Source organism: Chamaea fasciata, unplaced genomic scaffold (assembly GCF_029207755.1).
Source record: "Chamaea fasciata isolate MVZ Bird 193981 ecotype frontalis unplaced genomic scaffold, bChaFas1.0.hap1 SCAF_18, whole genome shotgun sequence".
NCBI classification, from domain to species: domain Eukaryota; kingdom Metazoa; phylum Chordata; class Aves; order Passeriformes; family Sylviidae; genus Chamaea; species Chamaea fasciata.
Window position 1 is genome coordinate 12,908,328 of NW_027094103.1, and position 22,071 is coordinate 12,930,398.

General features: G+C 45.0%; 1 protein-coding gene across 1 annotated transcript; it reads right to left on the bottom strand.

Moving 5' to 3' along the window:
* Positions 1-1,918: 1,918 nt before the first annotated feature.
* Positions 1,919-22,071, bottom strand: SLC15A4 (solute carrier family 15 member 4). The gene is made up of 8 exons (XM_066199509.1): positions 21,459-22,071; positions 16,469-16,764; positions 15,226-15,394; positions 14,577-14,654; positions 13,476-13,644; positions 10,255-10,410; positions 5,681-5,839; positions 1,919-3,314 (listed from the first exon to the last, which is right to left on the bottom strand). The coding sequence occupies exons 1-8, from the start codon at positions 22,026-22,028 to the stop codon at positions 3,166-3,168; spliced, it is 1,746 nt and encodes a 581-aa protein (XP_066055606.1). The 5' UTR covers positions 22,029-22,071; the 3' UTR covers positions 1,919-3,165.

A 22,071-nucleotide genomic window follows, 5' to 3' on the forward strand; every position in this document is an offset into this window, starting at 1 on the left:
CAGTGGCGTCAGTGCCAGGGCTTGTGGCTGTGTCTGGTGTTCATCCCTGCCCAGCTGAGTGGGGACAGTGAAGGAGGAAGGTGTAAAGGTGAAACCAGAGAGATTCAGGTCTGTTAGAACAGGAATCAGGGATTTGTGGGGAATTCCCAAAGCCTGGCAGAAGGCTCACCCAGCCTTGTGCACCTGTGTGCAAACTCTGAGATGAAGTGTGGGACTGAGAACGGCCACGGGACAGGACAGACATTGCTGAGAGAGAAATGGAACTGGGAACGAGCTTCACATGAGGACTTTGCAAATAGAGCAGATATTTTGGAGAAATAGGAGCCCCATCTCTGAGTCAGAAAAAGGGGTTTTCTGGCAAAGGCATCTCTAGACTTTCAGTATGTTTGACAAAGTTCCAAAGTGTGCCATCAGTCAATGGGAACCCTCTCCCACAATTTACTGATCTCAGTGTTTGCCTGGAACGGGGAGTGAGATCCCAGCCCTGAGCATCTCCTCCCTGGAGCCCCCCTCTCCCAGCTGAGCAGATCTCCTCACAGATGTTGAGCTCTCAGAGCTGCACTCAGAGCATCTCTGCTGACAGTGCAGCCAGTTGTCATCAGGCTCAGGTTATTTGTTATTATAACTTAAACACGCCCCAGTCCCTGGGAGCCGGCACTGCGCTAACCAGTTTCCATGGCTACAGCAGCCAGATCTGGGCCTGGGGCTCTCCTCGGATCACAGCCAGGAGTGCTCCAGGGTGGATCAGAAAGGACTGGGGGCTGCAGGGGATTCTGCAGCTGGTGCAGGCCCTGCAGGGTCCCCAGAGCAGGTGGCCCAGGCTGATCAGCTCCAGAGGAGACTCCACCAGTGTCCCAGGGCTGTCCCAGGGCTGTCCCAGGGCTGTCCCAGGGCTGGCACTCAGGGTGACCACAGGAATCTCTCAGCTGTCACAAACTGCTTCGTCTGCTGGGAGTGCCACCTGCAGAGCCTGGGCAGCGTTTTCCTTGTTCTCCCTTGTTCGTGGAAGGGCTCTGCTGGGGACAATGCAGGGACAATGCAGCCCCACACTGACACTGAGCGTGCCTGGACCAGGGCAGATTCTGCCTAAATCTGGAGCAGGCTGAGCCAGCAGTTACTCACTGTCCTTTCCCCTAAATAATAATTGTACTGAATCATTTCCTTGCCTGCACTGCCTCTCACACTGTCAGACACCTGATTTCTTTGGCAATCTGCAGATCATTCTCCTGTCCTTATAGTCAGCTTTGATTATCCCCTATCAGATGGGACGTTTATGAACGCTGTTGGTAAAACTGAAGAACTCGGGGGGAAACAGTGCATTTAATTAAGTTCAGTGATGAGGAAGGGGCAGAATCAGGGCTCCTCTGGGGGCTCTGCCTGTAGGGCCAGTCCTTCAGAGCAAGGAACACTTCTGGAAGCCAAATCTCCACCACTCTCCCAGAACTGCACTTAGGGAGGCACAGCCCAGCTCTCTCCTGGCCTCTGGGAGCTTTGGGAATCAACGATGCAGATGTAAAAACACAAATTTGGGGTGGTTTTCTTTTTTGGAACAACGACCAAAAAAAGGGAAAAATTCTTTGGTCCCTGTTCTGTCCCTTACGCAGCTTCCACTCCCTCAATATTAAAGCTTTTTTAGCTGGTTGTAAATGGGATATTCCAGAAACGCAGCATATGGAGCTTCTCAAACAGAGCTGGAAAAAGAAATTAGTTTTTCCTCACTGAGACATTATTCTTTAGTCATTCCAGTTTTAAATCATCCTAAGGGATGCAAGGCTGGAGGCTTTTGGCTGATTTATCTGGGCAAGGACAGGACACTGCTGTGGTGCCTGGCAGCATTAACGGGGTACCTGTGCACCTTCACAAATCCAAGCCCATTCCACTCAGCCTTCAGGAAATAAAGGCTAAAGAACAAAACAGCTCCAGGATAATTTTATTCACCTAGAAAGGGTCAAAAGTCACAGCATGGAGGTTCGTTTTATTTTGTAAACTCATTAAAAAGATGTCCATGTACAAAATAAGGACATTTTAAACCAACAGAACTGCAGACAAAGGAAAACTATAAAAAAATTCAACACATTAATAAAGAGGTTTTCTTTTCTTTCTGCATAATTCCTTGCACCTTCCACGCCAGTCTGCACACACTCTGAAGTACAGCTGTTAGAATCAGTAAAATGGAACATAAAGCCATTTGTTTGCTCTGCTGGAGGAATGTGTTGCTGAAAGATCCAAACCTTGGAGCGCGTTAACTAAAAGTAAGACAAGACTGAAGGACCTGGCTAAAGGCTGCTAAATGGCTACTGTGCACTGATCTGCTCAGAATTCCAGCTCACTTGGCTTCCTGCAGATATCTGGGATAGTCTTTAGGGGAGTAACAGTGTTGGACTGAACAGGGCCTTGTCCTAATACATCTAATGCAGGCTTAAAAGTAAAACCATTGCTGCAGTCAAACAATTTCATTAATTGTGCACCAAAGTCTGCAGCAGCTGTGTGACAAGCTGCTGGGGTTTAGGATTCAGTCCTCAGCCATGGAAACTCCTGACTGTGGGCCTGGTATTTCTGGGTCTGAGGGATTTTAGTCTGTCAGCAGCTGCTAGCAGGTTGAACTCTCTCAGACCCCGAAATATCAGACCCACACCTGACTGCAAGTCTGGATTTAAATCCCTGATACGCTGTCAGTGACAGGGCAGTTACAAAACGATACTCCTTTTTAATCTGGCTAATTTGAAATTGAATTTGTCCCTGTGTCTCCTCCCAAAATGACTCCCAGCGTTGCAAATCCACGCAGTGCTTGAGGCTTCTGTCAGCTGGTTTCTCTCCTGTGTCCTCAGGGAAGGCTTGACCTGCTGGGTGTTTCTCTTTGGGTCACAACAGTCCCTGGGGCTCCTCAGGCTCCACTTCCAAGTGTCCCAGCTTCAGGAGCGCAGTAAACATCTCCCCAGGACCAAAAGAGCAGCTGCAGGGCCTGCAGCGGATTCACTCCCAAGGTTTGCTGTCCCCTGGCAGGACGTAGTGCAAGAGAACAGCCCCTGCCTTAAGGCACTTCCCCATCCCACAGGGCAGGGCCAGAGCTCCCCCAGGGCTGCACAGTCCCCTGGGGAGGCCGAGAGCTCCTGGCACTGTCCCTTGTGTCCCTTGTCCCTGCCCTGGGGGCTGCTGGCACAGGGCTCAGAGCCTCCCGTTGGCAGCCGCCTCGCTGCCCTTGGACTTGTGGTGCTCGTACTTCACCGACACGATCAGGAAGAGCAGCAGGGTGGCTCCCTGGATTGCAGCCAGCAGGAAGAAGTAATAGTTTAATTGGCAGCCATTAATGTTACCTGGAAAGAATTGGGGAAGGGAGAAAGCAAACAAACAAACAAACAAATTAATGAATCTGGTACAAATGAAAAGGTGAATCTCGTCGGGTTTAAGTGGTGGAGGCTTTTCTGCAAACCAAACCCAGCTCACGTCTCCATCCCAGGGCACAGGTCATCTTTAATTATCCACAGCAAAGGCTGGCACTGCTGAGGAAGATGTGCACAGGATAAGGAATGTTTTCTTTTGTTCTCCAACGCCTTAGATCAAGTCAAAAGAAAGTAAAAGAACCAAAAAATGAACTCTGTAAAGGAAGAAGTTGGCAACTCCATAGATATATTAAAAAAAAAAGCCACGACTGCAATTGTTTCTCAGCCTTTTTGGGGACATAGTTTAGAGTTCATGAAAATATAAGTGACTTCACCTTTGCTGCTCCCTCCAAGCTGTCACAAATCAGTGCTCTGGACATGAAACAATGTCAGATGAAGAAAGCTCACTGCTAAAACATCATTCCTCTGTTAGGAAACATCTCGCTGTACTTCCAAGAACAATATATTGTGGCTCATTTCCAGCACAGAGCAGCCAACTGGACCATTACAATTATCAAATGGGCTGCAGGGACTAAAACAGTGATGTGTACATGGACCCTGAGCAGCTGTTCCTGCAGCAAGCCTATAAACGTGCAGATTCAATTACTTTAATTACTGAAACTTAAGATTCAATTAAATGAACTTATGATAAAGAGCAATAAAATTAAACTGAGCCTTTCCTTGACATTTAAAATACAATGTACATGTGCATCCCCATTCCAAGAGCAGATGTGTTTAAAGAGTAGTAATTATCCTTTATGAGATGGGATATTAAACCCATGAAATCTTCCTTTTGGTGGCAGAAACAAGTCGATTCAGTGGCAGCAGCCACCCCTGAAGTGCTGGCAGGGAGGGAACTTCCTCAGGAGATTTGGGAGGCAGTCAGACATCCCCAGTGATGTCATGAGTTGGCAGAAACAGCAGAAATTTGGGGTATAGTCATTAAACAGCATCTCATGAAAAAGATGAGATCATTCATTGAGTGACTCCTCCGTGCAATTCCCACCCTGGGAAACCCAGCTGAAGTTCAGATGTGAATTTGGCAGCATTCAATAACGCCACACCACATGAAACTTGAGGTATAAAGTTCCAAAGGGCTGAGGCAGGGGCTGCTGGGGGAGCTGCAGGTCCAGGTGTGTCTGTACCTGCAGTGTTGAAAGGCACAAAATCCACAGGCCAGGAGCTGAGCAGCCTCCTCAAAATGATCAATGGCTCAGGAAAGGCCACCCCTTCCAGTGCTGGGGAGATTTAACACAGCCCAAGGATCTTACAGAGAGAGCTGGCAGTGTCCTCTCATCAGCTGCCTCAGAGAACAAAGGCAAGGGGCTGAAAAAGCACCATCAATATTATCTGTGTGAAATTCTTATCCCCCATCGAGCCCTTATCAGCTGAATTCCCTCTGCAGGGAGCTGCAGGAAAGGTTCCTTTTCTAATTGTGAAATGGACTGGGGAGAAGAAGCCTCAATGGGGTGAAATATTCATCTGGGGAGGACACCTCCATAAGGTTCAGGCCACTTGTCCTCTTCTGCAGTTTTTAAAGAACAGCTTTAAGCCCCAGATGCCAACTGGTGGCACGTGTAGGAATCAGACACCAATTGCTTTTGGGCAGTTGAAATGGCAAATTCTCTTAGAGCAAATGTAAAGTTCAGCCATGTACACCCAGCAGGTCCAGCAGACATTTTAAGGACTGTTCACACTCCTCCTGGTTGAACCAATTAATTAGCCCACTGAGGATGGGAGGATTTTCTGAAATTCCCAAGGTGCCACCTACTGGTGCCAATAATTATTTTTAACTGAAAGCAGGTGATCTGTTGAACTTTAGGAATATAAATAGCTGGCGGACAGAAATGCAGAATTAGCTCATGGTAATTTCAATGAAGTCACCAGAAATGAGGAAGCTGAATCATCAGCTGGAGAGAGATGGGTACATTTTACTTCCCATAACCACAGAAAGCAATTTCAGTGCTTTACACCAAATAAATTCTTCTGCCGCACGCGATTTAAATGCTTTTTCACTGAAATGAAAATATTTGTAATTTCTAGTGATGAAATGCAGTAAGAGCTGAGCAAGTAACTGAGGTTTCACAGAGGTGTTCTCTCGTGCTTTCACGAGGGCAGTGAGTTCTTTAGCACAGTCACATTATTTCATACTTAGAAGCAAAATGAAACTTCAACAGAGCAGCAGACAAATTAATATTTTGAAAATAGTAACAGTGTTAAAACTCAGCAGTGCCACATCCTTGATGCTTGACTGAAACTTCTGCTTTCCAGACCATGACCACACTGGAAAATCCACTTACCAAAATCTGTGTGATTGCTCATCCAGCCAATCTCTTTGATAGACACCAGTGCCAACAGTCCAGAGCCAACAAAGGACCCGATGCCCGAGAAGAAAAAGAACAGTCCCATAATGGCACTCTGCATAGATTTGGGAGCAGCTGAATAGGCAAATTCTAGGCCTGTGTTAAAAGAGGAAAAAATGCTATTGGAGCATGTAAGAGATGAGAGCAGATTGTTCTGGAAGTGTTCTAGAAGTTACAGGTGTGGAGTGAATCTCCAGCAGCTCCCAGGTCCTTTTAATTGCTTTATGAATTGTCTTGAAGGTCCTCAATGGACATTAAATTAAATTAAATTAAATTAAATGGACCCATTAAATGGACGAAATTTGAGACACAGACTTTGATCTTATTTATATTCCATGTGTAAAATCAAAAAATCTTCTCAACCCACACATTCATTTTTCTGTCTAAAATTATCCCTCCAAGAAATGTATTAAACCACCTCAAACGCGGCAATTCCACGTTCCCATCTCCCTTGCTTCCCTGGTCCCTGTGTGTTGGGCAGAACATGCAGGACAAAGGAAAAAGTCACTCTTGCATTGGTCACGAACATTTATTTCTTACAGCCTCAGTGTCTCTACTTCTGAATGTGCAGACAGAGAAATTAACTGGAACTTGAAAGGCAGTCATTATTTTAATTTAATTTAATTTACTTTTGAGCTAGAATTCTCTGAGTTCATTGCTCGCTGGCAAGCGATTCTTTTGAAGATTTGTAGATACAGGGTTTGAACTTTCAGCTGTCTTTCCTCAAATTTCACCCAATAAACCCCAGAAAACCAAACCAGTGACCATCCACCTGCAAATCTGTGCTACTGAATTTGTCTACCGAGAGCACACGCTGGGTTGGGCTCTGCCACGCAAAGATTAATGCCCACAATTAACTCTCCTTTTCAGAATAATACTCCTGTCAAAAATCAAATGGGATTATTCACAAGAGACAATCAAATACCTTCCACTGCAGAGCTTTTTTTCTGACAGGTGAAATGCTTGTTTCAAAACAGTCTGCTCACACTGAGAATTAATGCCACCTCATCTAACATTTTTCTTTGCAAGGGGAGCATTACAGACCTGAAATTGCATAACTCTGATGTCTGGCAGAATAAAGGCAAGCTTTATTTACACCAGCAGGGCTGTGTGACTGCTCCAGCCAGGCTTTCACAGAAACCCAGGGGCATTTCTTCTCAGCAAAAGGATTAACGCTTGGAGCCACACAGGGAACCTGGCTGCTGAGAGGGAGGAACTTTGTTTTAGGGCAAGCAGCAGAGCTGGGTGTTCTCAGGGATGTGACAACACCTGGGACACAGCTGGGGCCACCAGCCTGCTGTCCTTCCCTCTGCAGGATGGGCCAGCAGAGAGCTGGGTGTGAGCCCAGGGGGGAACTGAAACTCCTCACCCAGCTCAGCTGTGGGGCTTCCCTAAATTCAGACCCCAACCAAAGAAATCAGACAGGCTTCTCTAAATTCAAACCTAACCAGAGGATGGGACAGGCTTCCCTAAATTCAGACCTAACCAGAGACAGAGAGCTGCCAACAGGCAGGGCAGGGAGGAAAAATGAGATTTCTTTCCAGAATTAGAAGTGCCTTTGTTTTCTAGGCTCTGCCACCAATACAACAATTCAGATTTTCCAAGGAGTATTTATTTATCTGTCCAATTGCATTTTAAGAAAAAATAAGCAGACTGCTCTGAGGACACAGCAGCTTGTGGGTGATTTAAGTTATCAGAGCTGCCACAGGTCTCCTGAGCCTCAGGCACATTGGTCAGCAGGCTTCTGAATGTTCTGTAGAAGTTAAGCTCAGGTGTAACATGTGAAAGAGTTTGGACTGTTTCTTTCTTTGTTCATTTTACAGATACACAGGATCTGACTGTCCCAGCTGGAAAAAGACCTTTAGACTCGGAACAAAAACCAACAGGAGTGTAACCCAGCACTTTTTGCAACAAAATAAGGTAACTTTTACAGCAGCACTAATATTTAATCTGGCATAAAGAATATGAAACCTCTTCTTTGCCTTCAGAGCTCCTGAGGCTGCTGGCAGCCATTGATAATGATTTCATGCTCCTGCAAAGAAGCACCTCCGAAACCAAAGCCCCTGGCTGGTGTTGTCATGTGGGATTTCAATCCCCAGTTAAACAGGGCTGCTGGAGGAGGATTGACAGGATAATACAAAAGATTAATGCAGTGTGTGTGTCATCTTCCTGAAGGTACCTCAAGTGTAACTAATGTGGCTTAATAAGAACATGTTTAGTTTTACAGTAAACAGAAAAACAGAGGTGTGTTCCAGCTCCTGTGATGTTTAGTCCCTCTCTGCTCACAACAAACATTTCCACATCATTATGGTTTTGGAACCATTAACACTTTGCTTGTTTTAAGGCTGAACTGCATAGCACAGCAGATGCCTTTATCAAGTTTAATCCTGAATTGGTGAAGCACGCCCTGAGTCTTGAGAGGCCTTCTTAAAAATATTAAGAATTATGTTCAGATAGCAATCAGAAGACAGGAAAGAGCCTTTGTAAAAAAAAAAAAAATCAAATGAAAGTGCACTACACAAAGCAATTGAGCTCTGCACAGAATTCCTGGTACATTTTTTTCAAACCCTGACCAAGAGTTTTTGAAGTTTCTAACGCTGTTGGTACAGACCCAGCAGTGCAGAACAGCAGAACATTCCCATAAGAAGGAGCTGAATATTCTCATAAGAATTGTGTAAGCCTGAAAGACTTCGCACAAGGAACTCCACTGAAGTCCCCTCAGCCTGGAGTTCAGCAAACACAGAATGCTCCAAGACCTTTCCACTGCCTGCAGACAGGTTTGCTATTTTTCTCCTTGCAAACACCTATAAACTATTAATAGCACCTGAGAGAGAAAGAAGATTGTGTAAGAGGGAAGAAAGTGGTTTAATTTTCCATGAACACTTGTATTTCTGATAAGTCCTCTGTTTACCTGAGTTAGGATTTAAGTGGCGCAATCACTAAACTGGCTACAAGAAATTCATGTCACTCTTTGGATAAAAATGCTAAACACAGCCTTGGTTTGAATAAGAGATGAAATCAGGCAAGGTTTTCTCTTCAGATTTTTGTGTGTTAGCACTTGTGACAGGCGCCATGCACACATAATGAAATGGCCAGCAATTGAGAGGAAAAAATAGCAAACCCCACTTTTGTCCTCCTTGCCAAGCAACCCAAGCACCTTATTTTATTTCCTAACAAGTGTGATGACAGCAGAACACGTGTAACCAGAAACCTGAGGGAGCAGGAATTCTCTGTTCCACTGGGAGGGGAACAAATGGGCCACGTGACAGCTGGGCCCAGCAAGATCCTCCACAAGCAGAAAACCTCCCTGGGACTGCCCAGGAATGAAAGTAAACTCCCCCCAAGAGGGGAAATGAAACAGCAGCTTCTGGCAGGGGGAATGGAGGGAAAAGAGCTGCAGGTATTGCCAGTTTGAGTGTATCATCCTCACAGCTCAGAGAATTTCAACACTTTAAGAAGTAACTGTGGTCCAGCAAAAAAAAGAAATGATTTTTACACCGAGTCACTGGAGGAGTTTGGATGGGTTGCATCAGGGAGCTCCACAATTCCACTGAAGAGGCACCTGGACACTCAGAGGTGTTTCTCTTACTGGTAACCAAGCCCTGCTCCGATCTCCTGAGAGATTCCCAGGAGCATTTATTTCACCAGGAAATCAGAGTCAGGGAAGCCACAGTGAGCACAGAGCGCTGCCCTCCTGCTGATGAGCCCTGCACGAACAGGAAACAGGCCAGAAAATCTGATTTTATAGTCCTGTTCACCCTCTCCTCCCACTTCACTCTCAGCTGAAAAATCAGTGTGAGCACACAGCTGTCCACTACACCACACAGGCAATCAGGGAATTTAAGAGCTCTTGCATTTGTTCAAGACACACAGAATTTGAGTCTTTCAGTTTGCTTAGTGTCATGCTGAAGTGCTGGAACAGCTACAGAAAAAGTGATCCAGAAATAAATAGATCAAATGATGTAAAAATAGCTACTTCATTATTAATACTCACAAAAACTTTTCTTATTTTGGAGATGAAAAAGCTCAAGTAACATGAATTTATGTCTTTGTAAATGTGGTTTATTTCTTCCCTTTGCCCTCAGAAAGGTGTGTCCACTTACTAATCGACTTTCTAAACTGTGAGCTCAGTTTTTAAGACCAAAAAAGAAATCAAAAAGCACAAATTGTATTTCCAACACCGTGGAAGATTCAAAACTGCATTAAAATACAATATTGAAAGAATGCATTGATTTCCATTAGGGCTTGCAAATATCCAGCGCCGACTGGATGCCACACAAATATTTTAGGTGTTACTCTGCTTGAAATTCAATTTTGGAAGCACAATCTTACATAGCCAGGCTTCAAATGTGCAAGACGACGGTGAGCTTTGCCACTTCAATTGAGAATATTGTATAAAAATGTATCTGGGAACATCAGAGCTGACTTCCAACGATTTGAGAACTATTTCTTCTCCAAGATTCTCTCATGATAAGACACAAAAGCAGATTTAAGCACACCAAGGCTCTTACCTGCTATACTTGCAAATATTTCACTGAATCCAATCAGCACATACTGAGGGATCTGCCACCAGATTGGCAGATCTGCAGCGTGGTATGTCACATTCCCAATTGTCTGGTTAATTGTTTTCACCTTCACAACTTTCAGCCTGTTGCTTTCCAGAATTCCTGTGTGAAAGGGGAGGGGGGGGGCGGAAAAGATTGAGCTAAGATGCAAACACTGTTTCTCCATATTAAGAATTGAATTAGGATTTCAGCCCTGCGTTTCAATTAGGAATGGTACAAGAGGAATATGTATTTATTTCCTGGCATAAAGCACTGCAGACTGCTTCTGCGGTTGTTATTTCAAGACATACAGTTGTTCTGCCATAGAATTAGTGATTATATTCTCATTCAGCAGCAATAATTACACAAGCACTCAGCCCATTTCTGGATGGATCAGCTCAGAGCTCCCCTGGACACCGTGCTGGGTTTTTTTAAAGACAATCTCATTTCCACAAACTACTACTTTGCACTGTTGAACCATTTCAACTGCCACCACACTATTCATAAATTAGAACCTCTTTTGCTTATGGAAATGGCTCCAGCAGTCCTGTAGAGCTCTGAAAACCCTCTATGAATATGATTATGACATTTCTGTGACACTTTTCATCCAAAGAGATCCAGGAGCTCATTAGAGCTTGATTTACAAGCAATACATTGCATAGAAAGTACTTCATATGGAGTGAAAAAGAGACATGAGAGGGTAAAATATCAGCATTTTTAGCTTGCTCAGCACAACAGTTTAGAGGAAAAGTGAATATCAGATAATGCTGTGGGGTTTTGTTGGAGTTGCCCAGATGAAACAATTGACTCAGAATTACATAAAACACACAGAATAGCTAATAGTTAATAAAACTCCCTGCTTCACCCAAAAGAGACCTCTATAAAAGAACTCTCATCTCTTATCCTTGGAAATAAGGTGAATTTATTCATCACAATTCAGAGGAGCACGACTGAGGTACTGACACTGCTTCCTTCTTCATGCCAGGCCAGCCACCACGTTTTCTCTGTGTTCCTCACCTCTTTTTAGGTGACCCATCTTATCTTTATGCCTCTTTCTGGAGCTCTTCAGCTACCTCAGTGCCCTCTGAACTATGAGGAGCTGCTGCAATTAAAATAAAACTGGGTTTCCTGATGTTTTCGTTTTAATACAGCTGCCAAACATTTCAGAGTAGAACTTAATTAAAACGTAAACAAAGCAGTAGAGTCATCTAAGAGCTCAGATGTAATTTCATTTATTTACACTCAACACGGAATTGCTGCACCTCAAAACATCAAGTGATCTTAATGTATTTATTATACTCTTACAAAATAAACATTGAGCCACCTAGGAGCACAATACACCAAACTTTGGTTTCATAAATTCACAAATTCATCTTCCAAGTACTTCAGAATCTGGAATCTATTGATTTTCTTCCTCTAAGAATTTGATAGACAAGGTTCATGTTTCATTTTACACTCTGAGTAGTTAAAATAATCTGAACTTCTTACTGTAATGGTTTAAACTCTATAAATGAAGTAGATTTTCCAGCTGAATAACCTTGAACATTGCTGCTCAGGATTCACCATATGATGCACGAAGCACAGCAGATGTTCATTAAATCTAATCAGTTGTATTTTAACACAGTTTATAAAATATTTTATACAATCTAACCGATCTAATGGGCAGCCTGAGTAGTGTCCACAGCTCATGGCTGTTAGATAAGCAAGTCAAAGTGGAAATGTGGCACAAAGAAATCATTAAGGTATTGCCATGATTGCAAATCCTGGACATTTTCATGTTTAAGATTTTATTCAGTGTCCCTCTCCAAGGCAGCAATGGTTGGAAGAAATAATGTGTTTCAAGAATGTTAAAAAAAATACATATTTATGTTAATATGTAATAATTTGCAGCTATAAATATAGTGATATTTGTGGAGGAAATAAAAATTGAATGAAACATATAAACCTCGATAGAAATAAACACTTTCCTAAACCCCAAATCTGTCACAAGTGCAGCTCTTAAACTCCTGCCATGATAGAGAGATGTTAAGATACTCCAAAAGGTTAAACTTTCCAAGCAGATTGCAAATAATCACCCAAAGAATTCACCTTTTCAGTTTCTACTGGGGAGCAGCTGAGGAGGATCAAACCAAGAAAATCATGTTGCAGGTGAACTGAACAAAGCATTTGAAATTTTAAGGAATTTTGCTGTATGAACCCATTCAACTCAGCCACCACAGCCTGATGAGCTCTTCCCCAGCAGGAGAAAAGACAGATATTGCTGGTTTTGAATTCCCTTACATGTGAGCCCACAGGTTCTATTTAAGGAGCTGACATTTACGTGTTTTACATCACCCTCTCCTGCAGCAGCAGTGCCCTAAGAAACGTGGACTAAGAGAAAACACTTCCAGTTTAACTTTAAATGACTTTGCCTTAAGAACTTTGCTTGCCCACAAAGTGACCTTGGCCTAATAATTACCTTTCTCATTGAAAGGAATCTTAATAACCACATAAAGTGTCCCTCTCCCTAAAATACAGGGGATCCCAAGTGCTGCAATGAATTTATTTAATGCAGCAATGCTTTATCAATATGTTCATTACAGTGATGCTGGCGAGGGCAATAGATCCTGTGAAGCAGTGCCCAGAGATGCTCAGTTCCACATCAGCAGCATTTAACAACCTGAAATCACCTCAAAAGCAGCTGATTTATGGGGCCAGCAGAGTTGCCATCTTTTCCCTTTCGTGCTAGAGCTGAGCTGTTTTACACTACACTAATTCCCAAACATTAGGGAACAGGAAGAGAGGGGAGAGAAAACCCGGAGTGGGAGCAAACTCTTGTTCAGCCATAACCTAACTTTATTATTTCAGAGCAGGGGGAAAGGATTCTAGGTCAAATTTCAGCTCTTTAATACCTGGAAGTCAGAATGCATGAAGAAACGTTTTTAATGGGTATATGCAAAGTCTACTTCAGGCAGGAGAAAAGGCTCCAATTTTATTGCAAGTGTTCAGAACAGTTTAGTAAATTTTTGGATACAATCCCCTTTATTGAGGGAAATGCATCCATGAAGGCACATTCCAACTATCCCACGAATAAAGATCTGAATAATGCTGAATTATATATCCACACAGGGTTTGGGGTTTTTTTTAAATGCAGTTGCAGTGAGCTGAACAACTCACAATGTCAGGAGACCTCCAGCTGGTTTTCTTACCTGCAGCAAAGGCAGAGCACATCACAAAGAACATTCCTACTGCAATCCTCTTCAGTGAGGAGGGCAGCAAGCCATGCCTCTTCAAAATGGGGTCCACCAGCTTGTCTTTTAAGGGTATGAGGATCAGGATAAGCACTGCATCAAACATGGTCAGCCAGGCTGCTGGAAACTGAAAGGGGAGACGACTCCAGTTGGCATTTTCATACTTAGGAGCTGATTTTTACTGTTATTTTACAAAAAATGATTTTGATTGAACACTTTGATCCGAAATAAACAACAATGCACTGGCAGACATTGTGAAAAGTCAAATAAGAGTGTTTAAAAGCTGGAAGAAAATATTCAGCTGTTCAGGTTTTCATTGAATCTGGCTGCTTGTACATCTGTGAGCATAGTTTATCATTTGATAGAATTAAATTTTTTACCTAATTCAGTCATGGGAAGTATTTAATAGCCAAGCTCTGTAGATCTTCTGTTAGGCTTAGAACTATCAGAAATATGCCACAGAACAGTAGAAACAGAGTCTCACTAATGTGAATGCAAAATTCAATTAAAATCAAGTTACACTTGTCCAATGAATAGGGAAGGTGGTGTAGCACATATAATATTCTGTAAATCCCTTGGTTTTACTCCTCTGCACCATTTCTGCAATCACATGATGCCAGGCAGCCTCTCTCAAAAAATACTGATGGAACAGCTCCTTTCAATGCGCTAAAGGTAAAGTGATTATTGATCAGGCAGCCTGAAGTAACAAATGCGTCTCAAATTCCAAATGCTGATGTATCACTTGAGGATATTCATTCCTTCTGGGCTGGCAGAAATGTTTCTGTCCTGGTGTGGAAACCCAGGGCATGGAGACTGATCAGCTTTCTTCACAGGTCAGCCTTTGGCCACTGAAGGATAAAGAAACTCTGGGTGAAAGCAGCAAGAGTCACCTGCACAGGGTGGTGGGACAAAATCTGGGATGAGCATCATGCTCCCAAATCCCCAGAGGCTGAGGCCACTGATCCCCAAAGGCACCGCTTGATTTTCCTGGAATTTTTGTACAACACTAAAGAATTTCAGCTAAGGAAAGGTCCTTTGCCCTTGTGTTGCTCTGCTTACCGTGTGGATGGAGTTGGTGTCGTTGGAAATCTCAGGAATTTTCAGGTGGAGACTCTGCAGTACATATGTTGTCTGCATCTAGCATTAGGAAAGAGGGGTTGAGATTATTTGGACAAGGACTGCTGAGAGCAAGGTGTTTTTCATTTTATAACAATTAACAAAGATTATACCACAGGTGAGAAAATGCTAACACAGCAAACTGAAAAGAATTATGGTCAGAATTGTTTAACCTTACAGTTATTTTTACTGAAAACACAAAGAATCCTTTGTGTGTCTTTGAAAACAATGTCTGCACTGGGGTTTTTTTGCCCAAAATGTATTTGATAGCCCAAATCATCTCCATAAGAGAGAACTTGAAAATTAAAATGAATCATGAATTACCCTAACCTATGTCTAACAACTGCAAGGTGAAACACAGCAGAGCATTTAAAATCTGTGAATTTGTACAACTCTGAGTCTTAATCACAACTGTAATGACTTTATCTTTTTTCTGTTATTAGGTCAAAACATTATTTGAGAGTATTCCTCAGTAGTCGTTTTTCATCTCTCACCTTCAAGGTAAGTTTCCCATTTATGAGAGGACACCCCAAAAAGAAGTTAAAATTAGAAATTCTGTAAAATATAACTGCAACCATTTGGAACTACTCACTTGAAAATACACTGTCCAGTAAGGTATTAAAGCCAGGAAGACAGGGATGATCTTGACAAGAGCTTTGACATCTTCTACTTTATCTTCTCTGAAGGGCCCCCCCCGAGACAGCTTGGCCATCTCAAAGAGGCTTTGCCTGCGAGGTGGGTGCAGCACTCCCTGGCCTTCACTTGGGAAAACGATTGGAAGTGTTCAGTTAAACACAGCTGGTGCCTTGTCTTCCTTACAAAAAGCTAACATACTTCCAAAAGAAGTAATCTGTGTAAGTTACAGCGAGGCAGCTGGGCCAGAATGGATCCCCAGCAGGCGGGAACACGAGGGGAAATTTTCTGTGACAGAGTTTCCTGATTTCCCGTCCTCCCCACACAGCCCAGCTTTAGGAATTCCCTACAAATCCACTTCCCACACTGAATAACTGGCAGAACTTGGAGTAACCTGTATTTTGTGACATTGCTTGTTAAGTCATGGAGCTCTTGGGCAATGTGAACACACACACTGCAGAGGAGGCACCTGACATCTCTCACCGGTGGTTCAATTCCACCACCAGTATTCCACGGGCAGCCCTTAGGAGTGGCAAACTTTTGGCTCCCCATCAAGCTACTTACAGCATTAAATGCAGAGGAGAGTGCTTTTCAAACCAGAAGGCATCCACAAACACATCTACCAGAGAAGAAAGTTAACTGGTGCACAGTCAGGTTACAGGACACTCTGAGGAAGCCTGAGCTGGCAGGACACAGGGCTCAGCTGACACCAGGATCTGGCTGCAGAGAGAGCCAGTGTGCCTGTCTTCCAGCCCTCAACTCCCAGAAAACATCTCCAGGACTCCAGTTCTCAGAGCAAAGCTGCTCATTCTCCTGCAGCCTCTGGTGGGAGTTACTCCCAGCCAGCCTGAACTAAGGAGTGTGGACTCGGTATTTTCTGAGCCTGAGCTCTTCCCAAGGGAAACTTTTCAACAGTTTTTCTTTTTCCCAAAACAACCTTGTGCAAACAACATTCCTTTCCCATGTCAACAGGAGTTGTTTGCTAGTTCTGTTACTGAGCCAATGGGAGAGGTGTCAGTCCTATGGACCAGTAATGTGCTTTTTCGGCATGTTATAAAAGGGCTGAATGAATTGTAAATAAACCTTCTGATTTCTCCTGCCTCCTGACTGGAGTCAAGCATGTATTTCATGTCCCATCGTGACAAAGGAGTTCCAGTGCCAGGCTGAGTGGATAAAAGCCCAGAGCAGAGGCCATGACAAACCTGTTTGCTGAGTGCTCCCCGTGGCCCCTCTGGGAGCAGCAGGAGTAGGTGAGGATCCTGAACATGTCGGTGAAGGCGCTGCCATCGGGGGGTTTGGTGATGAAGAAGCTCTGCCCACACAGGAAGACCATGAACGAGATGCCGATGCAGACCGTGGGGACGCTGTACCCGATGACAAAGCTGACGTTTTGCTGGATGTATGCAATGCCTCCCAGGGACACGATGGCTCCCAGATTAATGCTCCAGTAAAACCAATTAAAAAACCTCCTCGTGGCTTCCGGGCCCCGGTCTTTGACCTGGGAAAGATGCAAAGCAAGGCCTTCGGTTTGTGAAGGAAATAAGGCTAAACAGAAGGAGAATCTTGGAGTTAGAATTCAAACAAGTTCAACACACCGAAGAGCTCGGGTTTCGTTTAGAGTCACACTGGAATGATTTAAGTATTGGGTTTCACGTGGTATTTGATGAAACGACACCTCAGTGAGCTGCACCATTATGTGAGAAACCTTCCAGAAGCTCAGCACAGGGACAAAAAAAGCACACTACTGAGAGACACAGCTTCTCCAGGCAGGCCATCGTTATTTCTACTGCACTGACTCTCACTGGGTCCTTTCTCTACAAAAAGCTCCCTCACATTAACATCCCAGAGTCCACAGGAGTTTAAGTAACTATTTTTTTTAGTAACAAAAAGTTAAGCTACCTAAAAGTTCACGTATTGCCACAACTGCTTCTTCTAACAGTATTTACATAACAGTTAATACTATTCCATTTTCTGAGCCTCAAATGAATACTTGCTAATTAAACAACAAATTTATATTTTAACACAGTCTTAATGCCTCTTATCAGAACATAAATTGAAGACTTGTCATTCTGATCTTTAAAAAAATTTAATTAAATTTGGGTTGCCTGAGGATCACCAGGCCCCAGTAAGTATTTATGCCTCTAAGCCAGTGCTGTTCATGGTGTTATTTTTCTGCTTGAAGCTCTCAGTGTCTCTCCAGTGAAAGGAAAGACATCCCTGGTTTACAGAACTATCCTGTACACTTTTCACCATCCCTCTTTAATATTGCTGCTGTAAGATACCCCACATTTTGTAATTAAGTCCCAGGAACCCAGCATCACTCATAAAAGGTGATGTAAGAGAAATCACACATATTAAAATTTGAACTACGTTAAAAAGACCAAGCAGTCTGTAGAAGAATCCCCAATACTGTATTTGTCAGTGGCTGATGACTGAAAGCCACTAACAGTGACCAGCAAGTCAGTTAAATTTCATCTGTAACTGAAAGTTTCCCCTCATTTGCCAGATCTTCACGAGATCCGTATTTAGTCTGCAATATGAAAAACAAGCTGTGTGTTAAAATGAGTTTTTAACACTGTCGGTTCTGATTAGCAGCCTCAGGTTTCCCTGTGGTGCACAAACCCATCTGGACCATTCAGCCAAGCCCAACGAAGGAAATATTGAAGTCTCTGTTCCTGTGCATAGTTAATGGCAAATTCAATCCTGGAGACCAAACCCAGGACATTCTCCCTCTCCAGCTCCAACTTGGTACTCAATTCCTAACTTTCATCAACTGCAGCAGTGTGTCAATCTAGGGATTCCTCCTGAAGCCCAATGAGCAGCAGGATATGAGCAAACAATTACATGGAACACAGTGCTCCAACTTGTGTCGAGTGTTGGCAATCCGTTTGATGAAGTTTCCATTTCTCCATCACAAAGTCTCGGTTCTCTTTATTTCTGCAAGGAAGATGACTTCTCATCCTCCCCCTTGCACATGACCCTGCTGACATCTCCACAAAGGAAAGCTGGGAGAAGAAAGCAAACTTTGATGCAGATAAGAACAGGGAAGCACAGCATGAGGCTTCTGTCAGGCATTAGCCCAGCCTCCAACCATGAGCTCCTGAGAAACTACCTGAGCCAAGGATGGCTCCTCTCTGCTAAATCAATGCAGTAGCTCTGCTCTCCATGAGCTGTGTAACCTGCCTCTGAAGCCAGGTCAGCTCTCAGAATCCACAACATCCCGTGGCCAGGGGCTCCACAGTTAACTCAGCTACAGCATTACTCAGCTGCTACATCATTTCCAAGTTTTATACTGAAATTCGGCAAGTCCCCAAGCCTGCTTCCTCTCCCATCTGTTCTTACTGGCCTTGTGAATGCCACAGCTTGTTTCAGTCTTGTTCTTTGCACATCCTTCGAGGTCCACGGGCTTGTAAGAAGTTTGACAGCAGCAACAACAAAATAAGTTGCAGTCAGGGGACCTTCAAATCTTTATCCGTGGTTCCCCATCCTCATCCAGAGGCTGAACAACCTGTGCTCTGCAGATAAATAAAGGCTGAAAATCACTCTAAAGCCATCTTTACAGCAGCAATTTCCAATAGCAACTGTAAAACAACAGTTCTAGCAGAGCTAGGAGATCTCTGGCAGTTGTGGCCTGGTAATTTATTAGCTCTGAAGGCAGCTCAGAGGGCAGGCACAGTGTGGGGGAAGCCTCTCTAATCGCTGGAACCCTGAAAGAGACCCAGCTATAATTAGAACGATTAGGGCAGATACTGGATTAGGAGTCTGCTCTATTCTGGCTTCAGTGGTGCAGCTGAGGCAGCTTTCACAATAAAGGACCAACAGCCCCGTTGTTTCCTCACTGCAGAAAGTCACAGAGTGCTCCGTGGACAGGAAGTGACAGCAGAGCACTGCTCCTGAAAGGGGAACTGCAAAGTGCCAGCTTATGGGATCACATGATGACAGAAACGCTGTTCCCAGAACCAGCAGCTCACATTTACAGCAGCAGGATGGGTCAGCCTGCAGCTTCCAGAAAAACCTTTATGAACAGCTGAGAAAAGCTGCTCTGTCCCAACTCTGCAGGAACTTTTTTTTGCTAAGCTGACTAGTGGAAGTTACTCCATACTAACTCTACTCTAACAGCACTTCTAACAGCACACATTTAACAGAGAGTTAGTTAGAAACCACATCTTTCAACTTCAGAGAAAAATAAGTACTGCAATTCAGTTTCTGATTTTCCACCAAGTGATCCTAAATGAAGAAACCTGTCATTACATTAGAGCTCTCCACCCAAATTCTATACACGCATTAAAGCTGAAAAACTCACACAGTCATTTTTAAGAGATCTGCAATGAAATGTAACTAATACCCTGAAATGTTTTCAGCTTGTGCCAACTGAAGTACATGACATACAGTCCATCCTTTCCTTTGGTCCTTAGGGGAAAGAGGACAAATCTTATCAGCACACATCCAGCCTAAAACACGTCTGCAATGTGCTTTGGCCTCCCAAGAACGTGGCTCTGGGAGACAGACTTTATTCTCAGACAGACAGAGATATATATCTATATAAATATATAGATATAGAGATATATATTCATCTCCCCAGCAGTTTTCTCCATCCCTGCGCAGGGAGAAGGCACCAAGAGGGCCCCAAACTGCACTCCAAGGTAAGTGGCATGCTGGAATAGATTTAACAAGAGATAAGCCAGGAAAAGAGAGAAGGGGAAAACTTCAGTCCTCAGCAGAGCTCCACTGATTATTATGGCCCAGAAAGGAGTATTTCTTCTGCTTCACCCTACATAAATCACTGTGAATTATCTGCAAGCCCAGCCAGAAACTGCTTTCCTTGAAATCCTGGGAGGAAAGCCTTCACAAAATCCAGCTACAACAGCTCCACTTCCATTGGCAGTGGCTCTTGTTTCGCTCTGCTCCTGCCATTATTTATCTCCCATGTTTAACTTTCATAAAGCGTTCTGGGGATAGGCAGTCACTTTTGAAAAACACCTTACAAGATAAAGTCATATTAAAGCTATTTCACTTGATGGGCTCAGGCTGGCTTAAGCAGAACTAATGCACTGGGGACACACAATCCTGGGCTGTAATAATGTTTTACATTTCTATACTGCCTTTCAGCCAGGACTCCAGGATTCAGAATACGTCAAATGCCAAAGAATGACAAATGCAAACGGCCCAGCAGAGAACAGAGGTGTGTTTGGCAGTGATCCCGTGGTGGATCATGAGTTCTTACAAAGAACTCATGGCATTTCTCATGCCTGCTCTAACCAGAACTCAGCGAGCCAGTAAACAGATGTGCAGCTGGACTTTCAGTTTGGTTGGAAAAGCTGCTCCGCAGCACCTGAGCACACTGAAACTCTCCATTGGTAAAGCAGAAATGACATTTCCACACCCACAGCCAGCACACCGCCTTAGCACAGGGCTGTAAAAGAAGCACAGAAGAGCATTCCAGCTGCTACTGAACTCCAAGTGGCCTGTCAGATGTTTTCTGTGAATCCACCGGGCTCTGCAGGGATGACCCAATGGATGATATCACTGCAGTGGGGCTGGACAAGGTCATTTGACAGGACGTGTCCTTATGGGAACAGCCCAGGAGATATTTACCACGGCCAGAGCAGCTTCCCCCCGTCATGTGAGGCAGCATGAGCCTGCACGAAAATACCACCCAAGGGCAATGCAGTGCACAGATTCCTAAAGCACAGAAACTGATTGTTCTGTCGCCCTCCTTTACCACAGGATGGTGAAGGCCTCTGACACTGCCTTAAAGGCGGCCCAGTCATCCTTGTCAGAGCTCAAACGTGTCTCCTGTACTGCATCTGATGGGCTGCGAGGTCAAATTAACTGGGGGCAAACTCAGCAGGGAGGATCACTAACAGTCCATTTAATGGCCATTGAGTGTCCCACGCAAGTCCTCAACACGGTGATGGCTTAGTGAATGCAGACAGCACCGCTAGGGCAGGGTAACCAAAGGCCATAATGGATCTGACACCGCACAGGCACCACAATTCCACCGAACAGGGCACAACTCAACAGCCTGCACTCCGCAGGGAACAGAGCAGGATGGTGCGATCCTCTGCCAGAGGACACGATCAACCTCCAGAGCGATCAGCCAGCCGGGCAGTGTCCACCCCACCGAGGCAAAGCCCCTCTGCCGCCCCTGGGGCACCCGCAGCAGCAGCTGCCACACCGTCCATACTTGACCTGGTCCGCCCCGAACGGGGTGATGTTGGCCTTGACCGAGCCGACGCCCAGCCCCACGAGGACCAGTCCCACGAAGGTGGCGGCGGCGCAGTAGCGGGTGGCTCCCACCTGGGAGCAGGGCGCCGGCGTGGCGTTGGCGGCCGGCGAGGAGCAGTTCTCCACGGGGAACAGCGGCACGTCCCCGCACAGGCCCTGCCGGGTGTGCGGCGCGGCGATGACGGGGAAGGCCAGCATGCCCAGCAGGTAGAGCGCCATGCTCAGCAGGATGGTGCCGAACTTGCCCAGCAGCGCGTCGGCCAGCCAGCCCCCGAACGGCGACACCAGGTAGGTGATGCCCATGAAGAGCAGCAGCGCCTGGCTGGCCTGCGCGCCCTCCCAGCCGTAGGGCGGCCCGTTGAGGAACAGCACCAAGTTGGAGGTGATGCCGTAGAAGGCCACCCGCTCCAGCAGCTCGGCCAGCAGCACGGCGGCGCAGGCCAGCCGCCGGCCCTGGAAGGCGCTGACGGCCGCCCTGCCGCGCTCGCCGCTGCTCAGCAAAGGGCTGCGCTCGTTCGGCTCGGCCTCGTCCATGGCCCCGCGTTCCCCCGGCGGTCCCGCCGCGCTCCGGGCCCGC

Bases quoted from the DNA above. Each gene is read 5' to 3' on its own strand.
- SLC15A4 (XM_066199509.1), bottom strand. From the start codon at position 22,028: ATGGACGAGGCCGAGCCGAACGAGCGCAGCCCTTTGCTGAGCAGCGGC. The intron at 10,411-13,475 runs GTAAGAAAACCA...CCTTTCACACAG, and splicing joins GTGCTCTGCCTTTGCTGCAG to GAATTCTGGAAAGCAACAGG. The intron at 3,315-5,680 runs GTAAGTGGATTT...AATTCTTTCCAG, and splicing joins GAGCAATCACACAGATTTTG to GTAACATTAATGGCTGCCAA.